This window comes from Piliocolobus tephrosceles, chromosome 17 (genome assembly GCF_002776525.5).
Source record: "Piliocolobus tephrosceles isolate RC106 chromosome 17, ASM277652v3, whole genome shotgun sequence".
NCBI lineage: Eukaryota > Metazoa > Chordata > Mammalia > Primates > Cercopithecidae > Piliocolobus > Piliocolobus tephrosceles.
The window spans coordinates 58,056,745-58,083,888 of NC_045450.1; the positions used below are offsets into that span (position 1 = coordinate 58,056,745).

General features: G+C 37.6%; 1 protein-coding gene across 1 annotated transcript in view; it reads left to right on the top strand.

Moving 5' to 3' along the window:
* The window catches only part of HYDIN (HYDIN axonemal central pair apparatus protein), a 390,515-nt gene that overhangs the window by 67,351 nt on the left and 296,020 nt on the right, over nucleotides 1-27,144 (top strand). The window contains exon 9 of the mRNA XM_023210374.1: nucleotides 6,111-6,210. Within this exon, the coding sequence (XP_023066142.1) occupies nucleotides 6,111-6,210 (100 nt within the window). The remainder of the gene's footprint in view (nucleotides 1-6,110; nucleotides 6,211-27,144) is intronic.

Below are 27,144 nucleotides of genomic sequence, written 5' to 3' on the forward strand. Positions count from 1 at the left end.
ACTTTTCTCAATGATAACTAGGATAGTTTGGCTTCAGTTTTTTAGCTTCTGTTTATTTTTCTGTTTCTCTTTGAGACAACTGCTGTTAGCCCTGGGTGAATTTATAGAGAGCCATGATTTCTCTTACTGATCTGGAAGGATCTAGATGAGCAATTGAGGGTAATGAAACAGATTATAGCTTCTGTAATCTGTGGTTCTTTTTTCTTATTCTTTGATAGAAATGTGGCTTTTGGAGCATGTTTTCATTTCCCAAGAGAAATTTTTTATGTTGATATTTTTTCTAATATTTTAAGGAAAACTATTAGACAGCTGAAAATATTTGTTTATGTGGTCAAGAACATTTCCATTTGGGTGAAACATGGTAGAATTCATCACCTATTATACTTACTCTTGACATCATTATTCACCCCTGCTGCTGTGAACTGACTGGACCCTGACCTTCACCACACCAGGATAGCTTGATACAGATCCACCATGCATTTCTCAAGAGCTGCAATGTACTAATGTTGACTTTGTCATCCAAAGGAACCTCCCATGTGTCACTTTCCAGAAGTGACTGGAAGGATACAAGCATGCAGGGTGCCGTGCTATGTTTACCAGACAAGAACACCAGGTCTTACAAAGCCTGCTTGAATTGTAGTATTTTTCAGTTTCTTCTGGCCTTTTTTTTATGATATTGTGAAAAAGGTGAGGCCTGACTCTTTTTATAATTGCAGTGGGTTTAGGGAAGTTAGGGAAAAAAATATTACAGAATCTTAGCTCTGCCACTTACTGTTGGTCTGGCTTTGGGTAAGATACTTCTTTTTGCCTTGATTTTCTCATCTTTAAAGTGATACTACTACTTCACAAGGTGGTAATCATTGAGCTAGTTAATGTGTATAAACACTTAACACAGTGGGGGGAGCATGAGCTCTTAGTGGGTGGTTACGAATATTATGATTTGTAGTTAAATACATTTGTCTCTTGTCAGATTAGAGAGTATGATTGGAAAGCATAGCGTTTGAGTGGGCAAACACGTGGATCATTCTTCTAAGTGTAAGTTGGGAACTAGAACATAACTATTTTATTTGATAAATGTAAAAGTTGAGTCATATTGTAAACTACTTTTTAGATAAGCCAGGTAAATTAAATATGTATATAAGTTTCTGTTCTTGCACTTTGGTGTTTTTTTTTTTTTTTTTTTAGCAAGATTTATAAGAAATAATCTTTGAAGGAAGGAAGGAGGAAGTAAGGGAGAAACGAAAGAAAGGAGGTAGAGGTGTAATAGAGGGGAAGGAAGGCAATTTTTCAAAAAGATTTTTAAGGATTTTCAAGGGAGTTTTTTTAAAGAGCCCCTTTAAGTATTGCTGACATAATTTTTAAAAGGTGAGCACTTTTAAATGACACCTTTCTCGTGATCATATTTATCATCTATCACAAACCAGTGGCTGTTTGTTCATAGACAGCTTTCAGAAAGTCTCGAACTGTGGCCATCGATTCACTTGGTTGTTTATTCTTGTTCCAGAAGGAAGCATGAAGTTCCATGTCCATAGATATTTAATAATTTGGGTAGAAATCACAGTATGGGAATTAGCTTTAGGCTTGAAAATTTAAAGTTGATTTTTTTTCTAGCAGGTCACTTTATTAATAAGTAAAATGCAATTACTTTACTCATTACGGATCTGAAGGAAAACATTAAGACCAAGAAGGAAGATAATTACAATAGAACTGAAGGCCATTTTGATAATTCTTTTCAACAGACAAGGTCATAGTCACTTACAGATTCAATCCTATGTACTCAGCCTCTCATGTGGAGCAGGAAAATGGGCAGTCATGGGAGAGGGGTCACATGTAGAAGGCTGGCAGAATAGGGGACGCAGATCTGTGTGATGAGGTAGGTTTTGTAGAACTGGGAGGAAGGGATATTGATGTCAGAGCCAGGAAGGAAATTTCTGGATATTTTGATTTTCAGAAGTGTTAGAACTGAGTAATAAAGAAAGAAAGGTTTTTTTTTTTTTTTTTCAGAGACATAAATGACATGGAATTTAATTTCAGAAGTGTTAAAGAAGTCATATGAAATCTTTCAAATATATGAAACTGGAAGTGGGGTCTGAAGTTGAGGCTTATTACCTATTTCTGAGGTTTGCTCTTCTATTTGATAGAAAATGCTATATTGAGTTTTTGCTGTAAGGAAATAGAAGTTCTTCCTCTTTTACTTAAATCCCAACTGAAAAGTAGAAATATCTTACATGTTCCTAACTCCTTCAAATGAAATAACATTGAAGCATCCCTCTGTGAGAGGAACTGAATGAGCATGCTGTTTTCAGATACACAGAACCCTCTTGATACATGGTACCTGCTCCAAGCCCAGGAGAGGAGTTTATAATACATAGGGTTTGTTCTTCCTTTATCTCTCGGGCTCAGTGAAGGCTGCAAGTTACAAGTGGATGTCGCAGGCAGAATAAGACAGCTGCAGCCCACAATAAGTAAGCACTGAGCCCACAGTTCCATTTGCTCAGTCTGAACCCTGTGGATTCAGATTTCTTTGCGCTGGTCTTCCCACCAAGCAGAAGGGCTTCTCCATCTCCCAGGAGCCTCCATAACGGATGATCTCTCACTGATGGCTTCTGAATGTCAACGCTCCCTCTCCTGGGGAGATTCCAGTCACCTCTCTGAAGTGTGTCTATCACCACTCACTCACATCCCTCCAGTTCTGCTAATCAGACCTCTTTAATGATGGCAGTCCAAGAGTGTTTCTGAGAGAAACCGAAGTGTATTACCTTCTTCTGCACATGGACTCTGGATTGCTGGGATCATACTTTTGAAAGCCTTCCCAGTCCACTTCAAACCATAAGACCCTTGACTTGCCTATTTGTACTGAGCCTATGTGATTTCCAGTGGGGGCCGCTTCCTACAATTCTGGTGAGACTTCCTTAGCCTGGGTTCCCTCAGGATCTAAGATAGCCCCTGGCCCTTTGGTCAATCCATTTGTGTAGGAGCAGGTTAGCTGTGTCCATTCTGTTTACCCAAACAGAGCAGAGTATAAACCCACCAAAGGAATGTGTGTGTGTCACGGGTGAGTAAGAAGCCCAGGATTTCAGTAGTCCTGAGATGAGATACCTACTGATACACCAGTTATTGGCTGAGCTGCCTCATCTCCTGGCCCCCTTAGTCAAATCTAGCCATGAGTGTTTCCCACACTCCATATCACTAAAACCCCCATCACCAGTCAAAAGGGGCCAGGTATTTATCATTTATCAGAAGAAAACAGATACTTATTTCAAGATTTGGAAAGGCGCCACAGTGAAATGCCAAAATAAATGAAAGGGCTCAGGACTTCTCTGTTCCCCATATGATCTCATAGGTGTCTTTTGGCTGTACAGTTGTGTGACTTTTGAGGTTCTGGATGAAGAGAAAATGCTAGAAGTAGGTTGCAGAGATGAATAGGTGTCTGCTACTGACTACACAACGTGCAAACTGAGTAGATATGGCAGATTCAACAAATATTTATTGAGCACCTGATAAGAGCCATGAAGAATGAAGTCTCCGTGAGGGTAGTTGCTGTTCTGCCCCTACCCAAACCAGGGATGGCTTACCGTGGTCTGGGTTGGGGTAGAATGGCAGCTACCCTCAGGGAGACTTCATTCTCACAGGCTGATCTGGGGATGTGAGATCTAAAGGAAACTAGGATGTATAAGACATTTTTAAAAGTATATTGAGTGACTGTTCACTGTCTACCCAATGTGTTCCCAGTACCAGGGCTTCAGAGCAGCAGAAAGATGTGGGCCGTGACTGCAGGGAACTCATACCTTAGCGGGATGATAAGCATGTATACAAACATTTTACAGTATATGTGGTAAGTGCTGTGTCTATATAAAACAGCCCAGACGGGTCACAGAGGATGTAGTACTTGACTTCCTTGGTGGAGGCACCACGTTCTTAACTTTTGAGGTGACAGCATAAGGAAACATTCTTATTCTATAAAAATAGAGCAATGGCCCGAGGTATCATACCTGCATGATTTTACAGCCCTATCTGCTACCCCTTAAGCCCTTGTGCCTCCGTCATTCTGAAGTCAGGAGAGACACTGCCTGCAGAGTACACTGATCAGACTGATTATGTTAATAAATAAACCCAGATTGACTCTAGATTTTTGTTTTCCCACTCTTGTTTGATGTCTGCATTTTTAAACCATTTTATTCCTTTTGAAATTATTTATTCCAGGAGTATGTTCATTTCTAGCCAGACTGCAAATAGAGAATGCACCAGGGACTGTCTGGAGCTGGAGCCTAATTATTTATCAAGTTGTCTTTCCTTAGTTTTCTATTTAGCTGGCGGGACTGTTTATAGATTTCTGGATGTGTTGATCATTTATGCTCATTTGGCCCTATTTACAAAAATCATACAAAAAACACATACATCTTTTCCCCTTTTCAAGACTCATCTTAGTCCTTCTAACTAGTACAAAAATAACATCGATCATAGTAGTCAGTTATTTACTGAGCTCTGACTGAGCATGGGGCAAAGTGTTTGACCTGCATGACTTCGTCAGACCATAGGAACCCCTTTGAGGCAAGTGCTATCAGGATCTCCTTTTACAGCCTTGAGAAGCTAATGCAGAAGCCGCAGATTACATAGTTAAAAAAATTAAAGTATACCTAACAAGGAGATTCTGATACATTGCATTTTGCATTGCCATTTTAAAACTTGGTTTCCTGATTCTGACTTTTGGGTGGTTCCAATTAAAGGGAGAAATGCCACACTGGAGTAGAAGCAGGGTTTGACTGAGCTATTCTTCTACCTCGGGCCATTTTTATGTTTTTATAGAATAAGAATGTTTCCTTATGCTATCACCTCAAAAGTTAAGAACGTGGTGCCTCCACCAAGGAAGTCAAGTACTTCATCCTCTGTGACCCTTCTGGGCTGTATTTATATAGACACAGCACTTACCACTTATACTGTAAAATGTTTGTATACATGTTTATCATCCCGCTAAGGTATGAGTTCCCTGCAGTCACGGCCCACACCTTTCTGCTTCTCTGAAGCCCTGGTACTGGGAACACATCGGGCAGACAGTGAATAGTCACTGAATATACATTTTAAAATGTCTTATCTGTCCTAGTTTCCTTTACTAACTCATTATATGTTCATAAATTCACTGAAGTTATCTTTGAAGTTTGTTTCCAATTTGTACCACCTCGTAAGTTTTCAAGAAGTATGTTTACTATCTGCTGGGTGAAAGAATGCTTTCTTGTATTTATTAGAAAAACGTTCCCTTTAAGTTTCCTGGAATTGAACACTTGTACACTGTTGGTGGGAATGTAGATTGGTACAGACATTATGGAAAACAGTATAGAGGTTCCTCAAAAAAACAAAAATAGAACTGTCATGTGATCCCACAATCCCTCATCTGGGTATATCCCCAAAGGAAATGAAATCAGGATCTCGAAGAGATCTCTGCACCCCCATGTTCATTGCAGCATTATTCACAACGGCCAAGCTATGGCAGCAACCTAAGTGTCCAGCAACAGATGAATGAAAAAAGAAGTGTATACATACAATGAAGTATTATTCACTCTTACTAAGAAGGCGTTCCTGCCACTTGTGACTACATGGATGAAACTGGAGGACATTGTGCTAAGTGAAATAAGCCAGACACAGAAAGATCTCACTTATTTGTGTGTGAAATCTTTAAAAAAAGGTCAAACTCATAGAGACAGTTTGGTAAGAGATTGGTGGTTACCAGGCATCAGAGGGTGGGGTGGGGGGGAAATGGGGAGATGTTGGTCAAAGGGTACAAACTTGTAGTTATAAGTTCTGGAGACCTAATGTAATGCATGGTGACTATAGTTAATAATAATGTATGATATGCTGGGCACTTTCTAAGAGGGTAGACAGACCAGGTGCTCTCACCACACACACATAAGTTAACTATGTGAGGAGATAGATGTGTTCATTTCCTTGACTGCAGTAATCATTTCACTATGCAAATATATATCAAAACATGTTGTATACCTTAAACATATATAATTTGATGAAAAAAATTTCATGGAGTTATAATATAATAACATTTAAAAGCAGTATTTTTCTTTTGTCATATTATTTTTCAATGATTCTTTCATGTTTTTCAGGAAGGTGATGTCTGGCCCAACTCATCAGCTGAAATCACCGTGTACTTTAACCCACTAGAAGCCAGGCTCTATCAACAGACCATTTACTGCGACATTTCAGGTAGTGACCTCCTCCAAGTGGTAAACTCAGGTAACCAGGCACCCAGGGCATAAAGTGTGGTGCCTGAGTGTGTGTGTGTGTGTGTGTGTGTGTGTGTGCGCGCGAGTACACATGTGCATGGCAGAGCACGATATTGATTAGGGGAATTATGGAGCCAAGCTCTGCCCCTCTCACTTTTTTCTAGAACAGATCAAACTTTAAAGTACTTCACAATTGTGGTGACGTGTAGAGAAAATGGAAACTATATTAGTCCATTTTCATACTGCTAATAATAATTGCCCGAGACTGGGTAATTGATAAAAGAAAGAGGTTTAACTGACTCACAGTTCAGCACGCCTGGGGAGACCTCAGGAAACTTACAATCATGGTGGAAGGCAAAGAGGAAGCAAGGCAACTTCTTCACAAGGCAGCAGGAGGGAGAAATGCTGAGCAAAGGAGGAAAGAGCCGCTTATAAAACCATCAGATCTCATGAGAAGTCCCTATCACAAAAACAACATTGGGGAAACTGCCCCCATGATTCCGTTACCTCCACATGGTCTTTCCCTTGACACATGGGAATTATGGGGATTATAATTCAAGATGAGATTTGGGTGGGGACACAAAGCCTAACCATATCAGGGAGCATGACTGTTAGAGCAGTAAAAATATTGCTTGTGACAAATTCCCACAATCTCCTTTTTTATTCCTTTTATAGTATTGGGTTACTAGTTTTTTTCTTTTTAAGTTTTACCAAAATAATTCCAAGTGGCATGGGAAGGCAGCCTGGCAGAGGCCAGAGCAACCAGAAGGGTGCACAGGTGAGATGGCAACCTGGAGACTTGATACATACAAGGAAATAAGCAGAAAAGTCAATACATTGAGGATGATGGGAGCCAGTATTTCTCGCTCTTGGAGGAAGAAGATACAAACATGGAAAAGAGGGTGAAGCCAAACCCTTTGAAATTGGAATGGAATTAGAGTTGACAATGTGAACTCAGAGTTGTTGAGTTCATACTGACATGTATGGATAGATATAAAAATAAATATACATATAAATGTGTGTATATGCATGTGTACATGCCTATGTGTATATCCTAACTAGGTCCATTGAGAAGTCCTGGAAGCTTTGAGACTCTATAGCAGTGAGCACACCAATCACCGAAAGCTTGGTTTCTAAATGCCACTCGTTAGTAAAAGGAACTGGTTAACTCCAGGACCAAGGTAGGGAAAGAACAAGATGAGCCTGGATTATCTCCTTTGCTAGACAGTAAGGAAGTGCTCAAAGAATGATAGGCATATGTCAAAATGACACAGAAGCCAGCAAAGAAACTCCCACTGACCATATTTGGAATGAGTCAAAAATCAAAATATACTAATAGATTATTATAATCCATTGAATAAATAAATCTTTGAATCCATTTAATGTACCATTTGGCAGTCATCATTACAATAACCAATTCAGATAAAAAGCATCAATGGATATTAAGAAAATGGGTGAAAGTGGAGCACGGAATAGTTTCAAAACATCTTTCCTCAAAATGCTTTTATAAAGGGGAGAAAACTAACTTTGCAGTGAAGAAGCCTGGGAGATGCTATCTTAGTTCATCCCAGTAAGCAAATCAACCTCTCAGACCACACGCCAGGATGCAGTGAGAACACAGCATCCCATCTATGACATCAAGGCCAAGATACATAAATTGGATCTAATCAGGAAGAAGCATCAGGCAATCCCAAATTGAAGAACAAAATAAAATGACCAGCCTGTAATCTTTAAAAATATCAAGGTCATGAGGGCCGGGCACAATGGCTCCTGGCTATAATCTCAGCACTTTGGGAGGCTGAGGTGGGAGAACTTCTTGAGTCCAGGAATTCAAGATGGTCCTGGGAAACATAGTGAGACCCTGTCTCTACAATAAATTAAAAACGTAGTCAGGTGTGGTGGCACATGCCTGTAGTCCTAGCTACTTGGTAGACTAAAGTGGGAGGATCACTTGAGCCCAGAAGTCTGAGGCTGCAGTGAGCTGTGATTGCACCACGGCATGCCAGCCTGGATGACAGAGTGAGACCTTGTCTCAAAAGAAAAAAAAAATCAAGGTCATGAAAGTCAGGAAATCCTGAAGAACTGTTCCAGGTTGAAGGAGACTAGAGAGACGTGGTAATTGGGTGCAATATGTGATCCTGGATCCCTTTGCTATAAAGGACATTACTGGGCATGGGATAGATATTTAATAGAAGTTCTTGTACTACTCTGGAAACCTTTCTGCATTTTAAAAATGTTTCAGAATTGTGTTTAAATGCCAATGCCAATAAATAAGTAAAACATGTAGATAGTAAAATTATGAAGCTAAATAGTAGTCTGTGCCACCAGTGCTACTTCCAAGAAGTTCTTTTGGCTGTTTCTTGTGATGGTGGTTTCCCTTGCCAGCTCTATGCTTGTATTGCAATTGGTGGATTTATTAACTGTGTACATTTTCTTTTGACTCCCCAGTGTGAAAGATGAGGGTTTAGTTCACTTACCGGTTCCTAGGTTTTTCCCCTTCCTAAGTTTATTGAGTTAGGATTTACATGCAGCGAAATTCATCGTTGTTTGCAGCATGGTTCTGTGAATTTTGACAAACCTAAATAGTCATTTAACCACCAAAATCAAGATGTAGAAATGTGTATCTGAGATCACCCCATAAAGTTCCCTATGCTCCTTTGCAGACAATCCTGTCCCCCAACCTCAGCCCCTGACAACACAATTATTTCATTTTATTTTATGAGCTTTATTTATAGCCTTAAATAATACACTTAAACCTGTATTTTTTGTTCCATCAACTTTACATTATCTCTTGATATGTAAGGATTTTGGTGCCTATAATTAGGTTGGCCCTGACCAGTCCACTAGCCTTCTCCCTCTAGCCTCTGTGAGCTGTTCCATTTTATATAATCATTATTGATAACCATTGTTAAGTCTTCTTACATAAATATTATACATTGAAGAGCCAAATAGGTTCTGGGATTACATTTTATCCTGTTTGTTCACTGCTCTGATTCCTAGTCACTCAAAGAATGTCCCTAAGGTCTATGTCAAGTATATTTTTTCTTTACCAATTTATCAGTTACTCACAATTATGCCTCATTTTAGTTTACTTCTTAACTGACTCTTTTGTACAGCTTTTGATTCCCGCCACCCCCCGCCCCCCATGGTTTCTAATTCCTTATTTCTTCACTCCTATTTAATTTTATAATTCATTCTCTTCTTCTCTTTGAAGATACTGATCAGAGCCTATCAGCTTCTTATTTTAACTCAGATCAGTCACCTCCTGAACGAATAATTGTTATCCAGGAATTTAAAATATTATTTCTATGTGTTCAGTCACACCTTTTCATTCTCAGTCTGCTCAAGTAACTTCCTTAGAAATGATATATATATATATAATGTGTATATAAATATATGGAGCTGGAAACTTTGGTCCTTGAATGCCCAAAAATACCTTATTTTGCCTTCATACTCACTTGGTAGTTTAACTGACTGTAGGATCCCAGGTTCAAAATCGTTTCTCCTCAGAACACTGGAGACCTTGTGACTACTTGATTGTAAAAATTCCAAAGCCTGAGGTCATCTAATGTCCATTCCTTTGTAGACAGCCTCTTCTTTATCTCTGGATGTTTTGGGAGCCTTCTTTCCATATTTGGGGTCTGAAATGTGATGAAGTCATGTCCAGGAGTGGGTTTTTCTTATTCATCCTCCTCAGCCTTCTATGGGCCATTTGAATCTGATGACTCCCATCACTTCAGCTCTAAGAAATTTTATTGTGTTGGCCGGGCGCGGTGGCTCAAGCCTGTAATCCCAGCACTTTGGGAGGCCGAGACGGGTGGATCACGAGGTCAGGAGATCGAGACCATCCTGGCTAACACAGTGAAACCCCATCTCTACTAAAAAAATTCAAAAAACTAGCCGGGCGAGGTGGTGGGCGCCTGTAGTCCCAGCTACTCGGGAGGCTGAGGCAGGAGAATGATGTAAATGCGGGAGGCGGAGCTTGTAGTGAGCTGAGATCCGGCCACTGCACTCCAGCCTGGGCTACTGAGCGAGACTCCGTCTCAAAAAAAAAAAAAGAAATTTTATTGTGTCTTTGATATTCTTTCCTCCATTTTTTTTTTTTCATTTTATTCATCTGGAAAACCTATGAATCCAATGTTAGACCTGGAAGATTGATCATTTGTTGTCAAAGAACAAGATTTTAATCATCAAACACTACTAAGAAATGACACTAAATATAATTCAAGGCTATGCCTAGAGAAATACTGATGTTCATGAATCAAGAAAGATGGCAGGTGCATGCTGTGTAGCTGCAGCTCTCTGCAGCCACCGCCCTGAACTTAAATAGTCTTCTTGGTACCTTACTACTATTCAGTTATTCAAATGGCAGTTTTCCCTTTTATGCAGATGAAAACAACAAACCCAAATTACTGTGACTCACATTGTTTCCCTTTGCAGTTGAGACTTCCCTTGCCTGTCTTGAACAGGTTCAAGAAAGCATTTTGCCACGGTGGTTTCAGGGCATTTTCCATTTTGGAACTTTCTTGGTACCGCTTGCAGAGGTACAAGCAGGTGTTAATCAAAAACTTGGAATGTTTTCTTTTTTGCAGTCAAGGTCAAGCACTGAACTTTAGCATTTGCCAATTGCTTTGCAAGATACGTAGCTCAGTTTTTCCTGAATACTTCCTAGCAATCTTTCATTTCTGCAATAGTATTTTCAATTTTCAAGACTTCTTTTGTTCTGTATTCCTGTTTCATAACTAAGTGTTCTTTTATGGATGCAACTTCTTCTCAATCTGGGGTAATCATTTGAATTTTAATTTCTTAAAAAATAAATCTTACGTTCTCCAAATTGCGCATAATGTTAGCTGTTTGTCTTTCATGCATTCATGGGGTTCCTTCCAATGCCTTCTGGTCCATGGTCATTCATTCGTATATAAGAATGAGAAAATGGCTTTCATGTTGATGGTAGCTAGTGCTGCTTACCCCTGCTGTTGTATATCTAGGTTTCCCAGGAAAGTATGGCTGATGTGTTTGTGAAGAGTATAAGAGTGCACTGTCAGCAAGAATGCACATCATTTGCATCCTTCAAGTGCAAAAATTCCCCTGTTCTGCCACACCCTGCTGTTTTCAGTCCATGTCTATGCAGTCACTTTTTTTCTGTGTAAAAGAGGCTCAGGCAGTCTAAGAATGTGCAGAAGGATGGACTCCCTGGCCCAAGCCTGTACTACCCTGCACCTCCCCCAGGTGTGTGTCTTCTCCCGATGATGTTTCCCTCACCTTCCCTCGATATAACCATCACCTCGACTTTTATGATAGTCGTTTTCTTGCTTTCATGTATAATTTTACCACCTACATATTCATCCATGAGCAAATAGTATAGTTTTGCCTGTTTTGGAAATTGATATATTGATATGTATTTTTGAAACTGATACACATATATACAGGACTCATCCTGTATATCTTATGCTGCTAGCACCAAGAAAATAAGGCTACTCAATAAATGTTGATTAAATAAATAAGCAAATAACTGGGAAAAAAATGACTGAGTGAGTGAATCCCGGTTTGATTTGACCTCTCCCTTGCATGTGAGTGTAGAATTCTCCAGAAGTCCCCAGAATGAATGCAGAATGGACTAGGAGTTTTTGGATTGATGTGAGTCTGTCTCCATCCTGCAGACCAGCATCACCTGCAATGGACAACCTAATAGGGTCTAGAGGAAATGTTAGCACAGCAGTGTCAGACGTGGGCTGGAAGTGCTCCAGTGGCCCCCGTGGCACAGGTGGTGGGACCTCCCTCCCATCTGCAGCTCCCTGTGGACGTTGTGCTTGGCCTTATTCCAAGGGGTTGGCTACTCTCCAGGAGGTTCCCAATCATTACACAGCAAGTGAGATTTCCCTATTGTTTCGTTTGTAATTCTGAATTCTCCCACACAATTCACATCCTGGGTAAGCTGAAAAGTATAATTTTCCATCTGCATGACATTCTTCTTTATTTTATTAGTGGATTATTAAAAGATACGCTTGCCAGGGAAGGGCTTTGCTTACATAGTAATTCCATATTATCTTCCCTGTAAATTCTGTGCAATTCTCTGTGTCTTTTCAAGAGCTGACGATGATTCCTTACTATTATCTTCAACGAGTTGGTAAAACCTGTTGGTCTTAGGTCACTAAGAAATACTTGTTAGACAGATAAAAATGCTCCTTCCCTTGTTTTGTTTTGTTTTGCTTTGCTTTAAGATATATGTGGCATGTGGAAGAAAATACATATAAATAAAGCTTTCCTCCTCATGTCGTTTTGCGTAAACAACAGTATACTTTACATAGTGGTTTTAACATTGCTTTTAAAATATTTCCCAGATTATACATAACACTAAATAAAATATTTCATTCTTTTCATGATTGCATTGGAATCCTTTGTATTTATATACCACAATTTAATGTTTAACTTTGTGGCATTATTGAATAGAATACAGATTCAGAAATTACATAATACATTTAGTGGGAAGCACAGAAGTGACCTCCCAAAGATGTCCAAGTCCGAACCCCCAGTATCTGTGAACATGTTACATTAAATGGCAAAGAGGAATCAAGGCAGCAGATGGAATTAAAGTTACCAATGAGCTGACTTTAATTTAGGGAGACTATCCTGCATCATGTTGGTGGCTCATTATAATCACAAGGGTCCATAAATGCTGAAGAAGTAGGCAGAAGGATTGGTCTCAGTGTCAGAGGGCTGTGATACGAGAAAGTCTCAACCAGTCATTTCCAGGCAGTAAAGATGGACAAAGTAAGGAATTCAGGGAGCCTCCAGAACCTGGAAAAGGTAAGAAAATGAATTCCTCCCACCCCAGAGTCTCCAGGAAGGAATGTAGCCCTGCGAATACATTGATTTTAGCCCAGTGAGACCCACCGTGGACTTTGTTTATAGTTGTGTCTTCATCTTGTAAAATTTTTTTTAAATTGGCAAATAATAACCATACATATTCATGGGGTACATAGTGACGTTTCAATATGCATAATGTACAGCAATCAGATCACTTTGAACTTTTGGTGTCCAGAACTTTCAGATAATACATTTGTACAGTAAGCCACTAAGTTTGTGACAGTTTCTTATAGCAACAATTGGAAACTTATACACATACCGGTACATTATAACAAATAATTGTAAGGCGAACACTATGTTATTGCCACCAAGATCAATAATAGAATATTTTCAGCCCCTAGAAGCCTCAGTGTGTTCCTTCCCAATCACACTCCTCTCACTGCAACCTCCCCTGAAATCACTACCGTTCTGTTCTTGATGACCATCAGGTCCTTGCTTTTGTTTTTTGTTTTTGTTTTTTTGCTTATGATTTTTTAAAAAATTCTAACTTTTATTTTAGGTTCAAGGGTACATGTGCAAGTTTGTTCATGTTGTATAGATTTTTGTCTTGTCACACCGGTTCTAAGCCTAGTACCCAATAGTTATTTTTCCTGATCCTCTTCTTCCTCTCACCCTCTACCCTCCATTAGGCCCCAGTGTCTGTTGTTCCCTTCTTTTTGTCCGTATGTTCTCATCATTTAGCTCCCACTTATAAGTGAGAATATGCAGTATTTTGTTTTTCTATTTCTGCATTAGTTTGCTAGGGATGATGGTCTCCAGTTTCATCCGCATTCCTGCAAAGGACATGATCTCATTCTTTTTTATGGCTGTGTAGTATTCCATTGTGTATATGTGTCACATTTTCTTTATCCAGTCTACCGTTGATGAGCATTTAAGTTGATTCCATGTCTTTGCTATTGTGACTAGTGCTGCAATGAACATATAAGTGCATGTTTTCATGGTAGAACAATTTATATCCTTTTGGGTATATACCCAGTAATGGTATTGCTGGGTCTAACGGTAGTTCTATTTTTAGTTCTTTGAAGAATCACCACACTGCTTTCCATAATGGTTGAACTAATTTACACTCTCACCAGCAGTGTATAAGTGTTCCCTTTTCTTTACAACCTCACCAGCATCTGTTTTTTTGCTTTTTTTTTTTACTTTTTCGTAATAGCCATTCTGACTATATGAGATGATACCTCATTGTGGTTTTGATTTGCATTTCTCTAATGATCAGTGATATTGAGCTTTTTTCATATGCTTGTTGGCCACCTATATGTCTTCTTTTGAAAAGGATTTGTTTATGGTTTTTTTGCCCACTTCTTAATAGGATTGTTTGGTTTTTTCTTTTTCTTTTTTTTTTTTTTTTTTTGAGATGGAGTATCGCTCTGTCGCCCAGGCTGGAGTGCAGTGGCCGGATCTCAGCTCACTGCAAGCTCCGCCTCCTGGGTTCACGCTATTCTCCTGCCTCAGCCTCCCGAGTAGCTGGGACTACAGGCGCCCACCGCCTTGCCCGGCTAGTTTTTTTTTTTTTGTATTTTTTAGTAGAGACGGGGTTTCACCGTGTTAGCCAGGATGGTCTCGATCTCCTGACCTCCTGATCCGCCCGTCTCGGCCTCCGAAAGTGCTGGGATTACAGGCTTGAGCCCGGCCTGTTTGGTTTTTTTCTTATAAATTTGTTTAAGTTCTTTATAGATGCTGGACATTAAATCTTTGTCAGATGCATAGTCTACAAATATTTTTTCCCATTTTTTGGGTTGCCTCTTTAGTCTGTCCATAATTTCTTTTGCCGTGCAGAAGCTCTTAAGCTTAATTAGATACCATTTGTCAATTTTTGCTTTTGTTGCAATTGCTTTCATGTATAGTTTTTACCCCATGTATCTCTAAACAATACAATTTAGTAATGCCCGTTTTGAAATGTACATACCTGAAATGAGCCTACATGTCTCATCTATGTTGCTACTTTTGCTCTAGTTGTATTTCATTTTCATTGTTGTACGATGTTTCATTATGTAAATATATGTTCAGAGACAGGAAATAGCAGGGAAGGCTACTGGTCATAGGGGAGGCCTCTGAGGATGCGTGAGATTTAACTCACATCTCCAGCTGCAATCCTCTTTTCTTTTGAAAGCTTTTGATATCTAGGAACCACGAGTAGAAAGAGGTACAAAAGCATAGTTCCTGCCCTCAGAGAGCATAGAATTCAGTGAAGGAAACCGACACATAGTCCAACAGTTACAGTGTACTGCTACACAGTGAGTGAATGAATAATATTATAGAAGCGGATACAGGGTACACAGCTCAGGCTTGCGATGTCAAGGAAGGCGTTCCAGAGAAAGTGAGCCTTGAAGTATTTGTTAAGCAAGTAAAAACAAAAACAAACAAAGGCTGGGCATGTAAGGCAGGGAAATATTTTGTGAAAATACATAAAGAAGCATTATGTGAAAATACGTAGCAAGAACATCAAGAGGCAAAGAATTGCAAGTCCTTAGCGTATGACTGCCATGGAGATTGAAACAGAGAGAGGGAGGAAAGGAAAAAGAAGCTGAAGGCTGGAGTGGTAGGTAGGATCCATTCATAAAGGGCTGCCCTTGGATGCCAACCTAAGGACATTGGACTTTCTGCTGAGTGCAGTTGGCAGTCACTGAAGCACCCTAAGCAGGGAAGTGACTTGCTCAGGTCTGAATATGGCAGATATAACATCATGAAAAGCCTTTCCATTAATCTGAAACTGAACAATTTTTCTGCATTTTAAGTCATTCTGTTTTCTTAGAAGTAGTTAAATCTGTATGCTAGATATTTATAAAGACTTGCTGATGGTTTGATCTGGCTCTCGAAACTGATCTTTCATCTATTTTGGCTTTCTAATGGAATGTGGAAATACCTGACTTAATCATGAAGATTACCTTTTTAAAAAAATGCAAAGGGAAGCTACACATCATTTGGTTTGGATCAGCATATGGGAACTTCAAAAAGAAGTAACACACTCTAATTTAAACTGTGAAATGTATTGCTAGGTAACATTGATAATGGGTGCTTCAGAGTCAAATGCAGAAAAGCAGCATGGTGGAAATGATTCCACATGCTCCCACTTCCTTCAGAGACCCAATTAAGATAAAACCTCATTGTCCATTTGCTTTCTGTGCATCATAAAAGGGAAAATTTTGAATTTTTAAGACAATTTGGGGCTTCTGATTTTTATCTTAATTGAATTAAAGAATAGACATTGAATTAGATTTATTAAAAAGAAAATCACCTCCAATCATTGAAAACATTTTTGAGTTTTCAGAGTAATAAGTAAGTATTCTACATATTGGAATATGTAGAATATTACTCATGTTACTCAACATCTCTCCAGTTTTGTTTTCCTCTTATCTCAAATTTCTCCTTTTGGAATTTTTTTAGATATATTATTTCCCGTGGAATTACCATATCTCTTTGCACATTTCTGATCTCCTGGTCTCACTATGATGCATTCTGGGTAATTTCCTAAGATCTTTCTTCTAGTTGACTAATTCTTTCTTCAGCTATATCTACTCTTCAGTGTATTCATCTATTCAGTTTTTAATTCATTGACTTGGCTTTTTATTTATATATATATATAAGTTATATATAGTTTGGATATTTTCGTATTTTGTTCCTTTATTATGGTTTCTATTTCTTCATTTATCTCTTTAAAGATTTTTAAGAATGCTATATGAGAGTTTTTTATTACCTCAGACTCTTAGGGTACCAGTTCACATGTTTGTAGTAATCACTGATTTTCCTCCTACTAGATTGTTTCTTCAGATGGTTTGAAATGTTTGTATTATGAACTCAATTTTAGCATGGGGTACCGAATTATGAAACTGTTCCCTCAGAGCAGATTTTTATTTCTTCTGCTAAGGGTCCTGTGATTTTTTATTTTCTCAGCTTCTGATTCTTGCACTATCAGATAGTGTAAGTTTGGATCTCATATGTGTACATGGGATTTTGATTTATCATAGGAGGCTCTTCCTCCTATTCAGAATTCTAAGTAGAAGACAGTCTTCATCACTGCTTCCCTAGACCGATGAATAGAATTATTCTAGTTGCCTTTGTGAAAAGAGGTAGTCTTTCTATGGTCCTGGATTTATGCTAGAATCTTAGTTTAGTTCTCCATTCCCAGATAGGAACAAGGCTGTGTCCTCTCTCTGTGAGGATATGACTGGACCCACTAAACCATAAGGCCTGTATCTGGTTTACAAATCTCTGGGCCTTCTTTGGGTCATCTCACTAATTTGCTATGCTAGCAGAGTTCCCTTTTTATTTCTAGAACCTGTTATTTTATTTCCTTTATTTTGAACCTGGAAAAGCAATAAAAATATATATTTGCCATTTTTAAATCAATGTTATTTTTTTTGTGTGTATTTTGGGTGGAAGAATAGACTGTATCAGTTAACTTGGACATACCATCAGAAGTTAATGTTATTAATTTTCATATACTTCTCAAAGTAATGTCCTTAGAGAATCTGTATCAGAATCCTCTTGGCTACTCATTAAGAATGTGATTCTTGGGTTTTATCTATGTTTTATTGAATCAAAATCTGTGGAGATGATGCTGGAGAATATTCATTTTAAACAAAGACTACAAAGTAAGTGTAGTAACTGGTACAAAGTTGCAGGATATGAGATCTATATAGAGGATTGAAATTTTAAAAGGCAGTACCACTTACAATAACATTGAGAAATATAAAATAATTAGAGATAAATTTGACAAAAAGTGTACAAGACCCATATACTGAAAACTATGAAAGATTAATGAGAGAAATGAAAGACCTAAACAAATAGAAAACTATAGCTTGTTCATAGATTGGTAAGTTCAGTGTGGCTATTCAATAGCATGTTAATGACATCTTAATGCCATTTCTCCCCAAATTCATCTATAGATTTAATTGAAATCAAAATTAAAATCCAAGATGGTTTTTTTATAGAAATTAACAAGCTGATTCTAAAATTCATATGGAAATGCAAACAACCTAGAATTGTTGAAACAACTTTGGAAGAGTAAAACGAGAGGACTCCTACTACCAGAATTTAAGGCGATTTTTAAGCTACCATAATCAAGATAATCCAGAATAATCTCTCCGTTTCAAAATTCTTAATCACATCTTTTAACTTATGAGGTAATATTTACAGATTCAGGAATGCGGATGTGAATATCTTTGGGGGTCATTATTCAGCCTGCAATAGATCTGATGTGGATTTCTGCTGTTTTAGCTCTTTACACTAAATAATCCATCTTTTCTCACTGAAATTCAACATCAGCTCTCTCATAAATCAAATTTACGTAATAATTTTGTGTTCACATTATAGTTTATGAACACATTTGTATATAAACACGAAGACACTTGCATATTAATCTCATTTGTGTCTCAATAATTCAGTAAGATAGGCTGGAATTATTTATTTTACAGATGAGAAAGCTGAAACTTAGAGAATTTAGGTGAGTTGTCTGTGGGGCTTCTTAATCCAAGATTTGATTTCTATGTTGTGACAGTCCTGGTCCCTGTCCTGTATCACACTACCGCATAAAGACATGGTTCCTCTGAAATAGTGCAACCCATATTCCATTCTTACAACTCTCAGAAACAGTCAGGTTCCCAGCCCATCCAGAAACTCTGTCCAGATTTTCTAAAACATGTTAAAACACGTATATAACAACTCATCAAAGATTCCTGTATAACACAAGGCATTTAAAACATTCAAATTACCTCTATAATGCTTAAATAAGTAAGTATATACATGGGTGTATTGGTTTGCAGCATGTAAAGATACTGTACAATTTTAGACATGAATTACATTTTCTTTCTACACTGCTGTAAACATGAACTGTAATACAAACAATAAAATAAGTGTTAAAGATTCTAAAAGTCTAGATCTAAAGATTTTATCTAAATCATTCCCTGGTTGGTGGTTGCCCTCAGTACCTGGCAGAAACAAACTCCAGGACCCATGAAAGACTAAACCATCAGGGAAATTGTGGGAAGATGAGCTGATAATGCATAACACATTTTAAATAAGGGAAGTATGAAACAAATCTATCTTGTCAGAACAGCTGAAGGTCAGGCTGTAACACACACTACATTTTACCTCTGAAACTCAAGCAAACATAAATGGTTTTGCTGGCACATGCATACATTCGTATCATAATATTATTTTCATTTAGATAATGAATTTAGGTAAAACAACTTAAATCATATTATTATTGAATGTGAAAATTCTGATAATGAGCTTTGGGGTTCCAAGAAATACCCGTATAATAAACAATTTTGTGCACACAAACATACAACAAAATGTATTAGTTAACATTTCAGCAAGTTTTGTTTTGTGTTTTTAAAATTTATATTAAAATTATACAAAATAATATTTGTATTATATAGGTAAGGTATAAGGAATAATAGTAAGATAAATAACCATGAACCTGTCACCCACGTTAAGAAATGGGACTTTACCATATCTTAGAAGATCTATCTGTGTCCTTCTCTTTCCTGCATATAGGTAACTATCCATTTAAAATTTTGTGTGGTCAATCATTTCCTTGCTTTTCTTCATACTTCTTTTTAGTCATATGTGGGTATAACCCATAACAATATATAACTTGTTTTTGCATGTTTTAAACTTTACATAAATATTATCATACTATATTTGTTTTTCTGAGATTCACTCATGTCATGCATGAGGCTATAGTTTAACAGTTAATATTCCATTATTTGAATATATGAAAATTCCTCTCCAGTTGGACATTCATGTTGTTTCTAACTTAATGCTGTTATGCTATTGAGAATAATGCTCTTATGAACATTCTTGAACATGTTTTCAGGTACATGGTGCCAAATTTTTCTAGGATATATCCCCAGGAGTGGCAACTCCAGGACATACCGGATGTACACACTAAGGTTTACTAGGTAATCAGACTTCTCCAAAGGGGTTGTGCTAGTCTACTTTCCTACCTGCAGGAGATGTGCCTATAACCTTACTCCATAACCTTGACTACTCTTAGTATTGATCAACTTTTAAAATTTTGCTTCTCCGCTAGGTGTGAAATGGAATCTCACTGTGGCTTTGATTAACATTTCTGCAATTATGAATTTCATTATATTGATGAAAACAGCATGTTATATTGACTGGCCATTTGTGTTTCATCTCCTGTGAAATTCCTATTTGGCCTTTGCCCATTTTTCTATTGTGTTGTCTTCATATTGTTAATTCGTAGGGGCTCTTGATGTATTTGGGATGTAACTGGCTTGATATGTCCTGCAAATATCTTCTCCCAGTTTTTGTGTCTTATCTGTTCACTCTCATTAAGGTGATTTTAGTGAACAAGAGTTTTAATGCAATTGCATTTGATATCTTTTATTTTATAATTTTCTCACTTTGTATTGCTAAAATCCCTTTCTCTACACCAAGTTGGTAAAGAGATCATTCTGTATTGCTTTCTAAAAAGTTTTGTAGTTTACTGTCACATTGGTCCAACTTCAGTTGACTTTTGTGTAGAGCAGATGGGTGGGACTCTGTGTTAATTTTTTATTGCTGCTGAAACAAGTTATGAGTAACTTAGTGACTTTAAACCACATGCATTTATTCTCTTACAGTTCTGGAATTCAGAAGTCTGAAATCAGTTTCACTGAGCTAAAATCAGGTGTCAACAGTGCTGGTTCTTTTTGGAGATTCCTGGGAAAAATTTGTTCCCTACCTTTTCCAGCTCTTAAAGCTGCCAGCATTCCATGGCTTGTGGTTGCATCACTCTAATCCGCTTGCATCATTGCGTTGTCTTTTCATCTTCTGTGTCGAGTTTCCGTCTGCTTTCCTCTCAAGGACATTTGTGATTATATTAGGTCCCACCAAGATAATCCAGGATAATCTCCCCCTGTCTAAATTATTAATTTAATTACCTCTTTTGACATATAAGACAACATTCACCCTTTTGCCATATAGGGCAATATTTAGATTCAGGAGTGAGAATGTAAATATCTTTGGGGGCCATTATTCAGCCTACCACAGATCTCACGTGGATATCAACTGATGTAGCTCCCTACAGTGTGTGCACTATGTAGTCCTCTTTCCTCACTGATACTCAACACCTGCTCTGATATAAATCAAATTCACATGTATTTGTGCATCTATTCTGTGTTTTCTCTTCTGTTTCCTTTGTCATTTTGCACTTTCTGCCCCAGTACCACACTATCTTAATTATAATAGCTTTCCACTAGATCTGAGTTTATGAAAGGGCAAGTTCTCCCAACTTATTCTTCTTTCAGCATGTCTTCTTTTTATTGGCCCTTCGATTTTCCATTTAAATTTTGAAATCAACCCACTACACTCCACCAAATTCTACCTGCTGGCGTTTTGTTTAGCAGTACATTGAATTTATAGATATAAATCTGTTGGGAGAAAATGGACATTCTTGATGACATTGAATCTTCCTTTCCAAGAATATACTCTAGTTCTCTATTTATTCATTCATTTATTTAAATCCCTGTTAATGTCTTTCCATAAAGTTTTACAACTTTTGCTTTGAAGGTTTCAAGTATATTTTGTTGATTTATTTTTACCTACTTTATATTTTTGTTGCTATTAAAAACAGAATCTTGAAAACTAAATTTTTCTGACTGTTGCTGGATATAAAAATACAGTTGACCTTTGTAAATGTTTGCTAATCCTGAATCTTACTCTCTTGTTTATTTTGTTTTATTTATTTTTTGAGACAGCTTCTTGCTCTGTTGCCCAGGCTGGAGTGCAAGTGATGTGATCATAGCTCACTGCAGCCTTGAACTTCTGCGCTCAAGTGATCCTCTTGCCTCGCCTCAGCCTCCCAAGTAGCTGGGACTATAGGCTCACTCCATGATGCCTGGCTAATTTTTTTTTTTTTTTTGAGACGGAGTCTCGCTCTGTCGCCCAGACTGGAGTGCATTGGCCAGATCTCAGCTCACTGCAAGCTCCACCTCCCAGGTTTACACCATTCTCCTGCCTCAGCCTCCCGAGTAGCCTGGCTAATTTTTTTTAAAAAGTTGTAGAGACGAGGTCTTGCTATGTTGCCCAGGCTGATCCTGAACTCCTGGCCTCAATTGATCCTCCTACCTTGTCCTCTCAAAGCACTAGGATTATAGGCATGAGCCCATCATACACAGTCCCTCTCTTATTAATTTTAAAATTTATTTATATATTCTTTTTTTCCAGGTTGACAGTCTTACTATGAGTAAATAATGGCCATTTATTCTTCTATTTATACTTTTTTTCCTCTGAGTTTTTTCTTACTGCACAGGAATGGAAGTCAAGTATAATATTGGAACATCTAGGATATTTTAGATGGTATTTTAGTCCGTTCAGGCTGGTATAATAAAATGCCATAGACTCAGTGGTTTATGAAAAACAGAAATTTATTCCACACAATTCTGGAGGCTGGAGAATCCAAGATTAAGGCACCAGCAGATGGTGGAAGGGGCAGACCAACTTGCTGGGGCAGCTTTTGTCAGGGCACTAATCCCATTCTTGAGGGCTACACCCTCATGATCATATCACCTCCTAAAGGCCTCATGTCTTAACACCATCATCTTGGGAGTTAAGATTTCAACATATGAATTTGGGGTTCCGGGGACACTAGCATTCAGACCATAGCAGATGGATAGTTTTTGAAAGCCCACAGTTTGCATTTTCTCGTACGTAATGCAATGGGATCTGTTGCATTTGGGGCTTCAGGATTATTAAAGGGGTTCTGTAGTGCATCTCCCTATTTCTCATGTGTGAAATCAGAACACTACAGTCATAGATGAGAACTGCTCTATGTTTTAAAATATTTTGGTCTTTTAATAAGGAGTCTGCCCTTAAAGTTTACTAGTTCCTCCATGCTTGTATCTCTTGTTGCCTTTTGCCAAGACAAGAAAAATATCTGCTTAGAAAATGTTGTGGAAAAGTAGCATTTGTAATGTGACCCTAAAATTTAGACTATCACTTAGAAACTCAAGGCTGAGCATTACTTGTACTCCTGTTCTGGGTGAGGGAAGTGGCTAGCTACAAATAAGACAAACTTCTTTGAAGTAATTAATAACTACCAAATAAACATTGGATCACTGCTTTATTATAACACATCTCCTTGTTTTTAAAGAAAGGCAGTCAAGGTAACAGATGGAGAAAGTTTTAGGCATGACAGTTATAAATAGTCCTGCCGTTTATTGCATGATATATTTGCACTTCTCTTTCTTTGCCATTCTGAAAGTTGGATCTCAATCAAAATGCTTTTCTCTTGACCAAAGAGTGTAAATTATTCCCAATAGTCTAGACCTCAAAAATAATAGAGTAGAGTAACACCATTTGGGCCCTTTGAAAGTTTTATTTATAGTCTAGAGTATTGCCACCACTAACACCTGATCTTTAGAGGAACGTCTTTTCCAGGGATCGGATGGATGGAGCAGGGGAACCCTTTGAATAAATCAGTCATCCCAAATATGGCTTTTGCTTCTTGTAATCAAAGTAATGCTTGTCGAATGACCACTATGTTGCCAGGCACTAGAAGGAACAAAAGGACAAGTATTCTGTCTTTAAAGGACATTCATGGGGAAAAAGCATTAAAGATACAAAAGTTAAACAGCAACAGAAGACGGTGGAACATAAAATGTCACAAGGCATTAAAATGATGGTAATAAATTAGAAATATCACTTGGCTGTTCTAAGCGTACTTTCTGTAATACTGAAAACTACATCAACAAAGCATTAAAAGTATTTTGAACATTCAAAATGTCCATACAGAGCAAATATATCCTCTTTCCTTAGAGAACTTGAAATTATATGATATACATTTAAGGAAAACCATAGAACTATCAAAGATTTCCAAAGTGGTGATATCCCCACTGCTAGGGAGAATGTGGAGAGAAGAAACCCTTAAATACTACAGATGTTTGTGTGGAATTAGCACTATCCTTGAGGGCAGTATGGCTATAGCTATCACAATGTCAGATGTGCATCCCGTTGTTCTGGAAATCTTTCGTAAATGATAAGCTGGATAATTTGAATTAACTCTCTCTCTAAGAACACCTAGGGAAGCAAGGCAAAATATTTTTTTAAATCTGTTTTTTAAGGCAAGAGAGAACTACCAGAACATGGGCCAAAATCCAAAAGAAGGAAATCAAGATCACCAGACTTTGGAGGCCACTTTATCCTTAAAGACACTGCCTTTTTGGTAAAAACTACAGAGAGGCTAACAAGTTAAGTAAGGTTAAAGAAGAAAACAAAAGTCCATGGTATGTCCCAGGAGGAAAGGCCCTAGTAATCTAATCCACCAGGCTTTAGAGTAGGACCCAGTGCATTAGAAATGGGCCAGTCCTCAAAGAGACTGAAGTTCAGCAAAGAGACTGAAGTTCAGCTTTGAATAATTATTCACTTATTGGCTTAATTTCAAACAGTTTTCCACTCGAGATCCAGAAGATAATTGATCCCTAGTGTTCTAAGATATCTATTGTTTATGAGGAATTAATTCATCTCTGTTATACCTACCCTTCTTGGGAGAGTTGAGAAAATAATCACTCAAATGATTTGCTGCAGGGCTTAATTCTCTCACAAAACCTTAGCTGAGAGCAGCTAAATTAGGTTGTCTAGGATTACTAATGCCCCCCAGTCACCAGCTAGAAGCCGGAGGGAGATATCTTCTTATGGCTTTAAATTATGTCTATAATTTTTATATATACTGATCACTCAATCAAAAAATGACCAAGCACATGAGGAGGTAAGACAATCTGATAGAAAACCAGAGTAAACAGTAGAAACAAACCCAGGAGAACCAGATAAAAGAATTTTCAGACACTGATATTAAAAACGTTTTTATCAAAATTAAGCAGAGATCTGAAAACTAGAAACGCTCTAATGAAAAGTCTAGAACTGAGAAGTTATAATAACAAATTAAAAACTCAGTGGATGAATTTAACTGCTTGTTAGGTATAGCCAGAGATAGATTTTGTAAACTGGAAATTAGATAAATCAAATAAAATATCTGAAAATACTGAAGCATGCAGAGACAAAATATAGAAAAAGAACACACACATACACAGAAAAGACTTAGAGAGGTGAAAAGTGGAGAAGAAACAATACTTAAAAAGATAATGACTGAAAATTTTTCAGAATTGATGAAAGACATTTATTCGCATATTCAATAAGTGCTACAAGTCCCCAAAAGGATAAATGCAACCATGCCTAGGAACATTATAGTAAAATCACTGAAAGCTAAAGATAAAAATAAATCAATATGTGTGCATAAAAATTAAATCTATCAGAAGACAAGATAGATTGTTTCAAATGAGCAATAAGACTATGAGCTGACTTCTCAACAGAAACAGTAGAATGCTATATCTTCAAAGTGCTGGAAGAAAATATGGAAAAATTATTCACAGATACATGTTTGATGGTAGTAGTTACACTACAAATTGTAATGAAAGGTTGGAAGCCACTTAAATGTCCAATAAGAGTTTTAGAAGTATTTGCCTCCCAACAGTGGACCAGATAACCATTAAGAAGAATAAGGTAGATCTTTAGATATGATATGTTAATGATATGTTAAAATGTTCCAAAGGTTTTATTAAATGAAAAAAAGCAGGTTGCAAAATAACATAGTATGCATTCCCATTTGCATTAGCAGTATTGTGATACAATTAAATATAAAAAGATAGGCACCAACATGTTAATAGTAGTTATCTTTGGATGGTGCAATTATAAGATAATTTTATTCATATTCTCTTTAAATTTTGTAATGATCATGTATTATCGAACAAAGGTAGTTTCATTTTTAAAAGGGGGAACAAAACCAGTCAGTACTTCAAAGGTTGTGTGCTCTGTATTGACCGTGGGTTCACTGTAGATGTGTTATAACGGATATTGTTAAGTGCATTTCATTACCTCTACATGGAAGAAATTCAGCAAAAGTAAGCATCAGGTAAGATCCCTAGACTCAGATCCCTAATATTCTGGATCTTCCTAAATCTAAGGAAGATCTAGGTGAATAATGTCGCTTGGAGCCCCACATTGGCTCTCATTTTATGAGAAGCATCAATGGTCACCCTTCTCTGATTTAGAATTACTTTTCTTTGTAAGAAACTCTGAAATAATGTTAAGAATTGGGTTAAAATTTTTAAATTTTTTTCCTGCTAAAATGTAAGCCTAAATTGCAATACAGTCTGCTCCCTAAAGATAAAAAACTAGCAGTATTCTTATTTTCTTAAAAAGTTTGGATCACAATACCAAACAACACAATTCAAAATGCCATAATCTCGAATCTTGAGTTCCCAGAAGATCAAAACCCCTAAGGATCAAAATCCCTAAAGTCTAACATCCCTGGTGTCTAAAATCCCAAAAATCACAGTCCTGAAAGATTAAAATCCCCAATGTTGAAATCCTGAAAACCAAATTCTGGGGAAGGGGTTAGTGTGTTTTCAGTTGCACATGGGATAGTTGCATTATGCTGATTGTACCATGTTAGGTGGAACTGTTACTCTGTTTCTGTATTGGGAAATTTAGTATGGTTTAACACATGGGTGCCAGGTTGACAAGGCATGGGCTTGTGGTCTTAAGTTTACATGTCAACTTGACATCTAAAAATTGTTGGAAACCTGATAGAGCATAATTTTGAGTTTATCTGTGAGAGTGTTTGCAGAGGAGATTTGTGTGTAAGTCTGAGTGGACTTTATGGGAAAAATCTGCCCTCATTGTTGACAGGCCCCATCCAACCAGCCAGGGACTTGGGAGAGAACAAATACAGAAGGCACATTGGTTTGTCTCTGATAGCTGGCACAGACTTTTCCTCTGCTGCCTTGGACATTAGAAATTTGACGCCATGAAAGTGCATTATCATGACGTTGTCTTTGTGCATAAGTATTGTGTGTGTGCGTAAAAATGCAGACACTTCCTCAATAAATGAAGAGATATTCTTTTTGTACATCTGAATTTGTGAGAGATAAAATTTCTGGAGATCTCAGCTCTTTGGGAAACTGCCTAAGTAGGGGTGACTCACCATGGTTTTTGATCTATCTTTTCAAAAGACTTAGGTTGTTTATATGGTTTATCA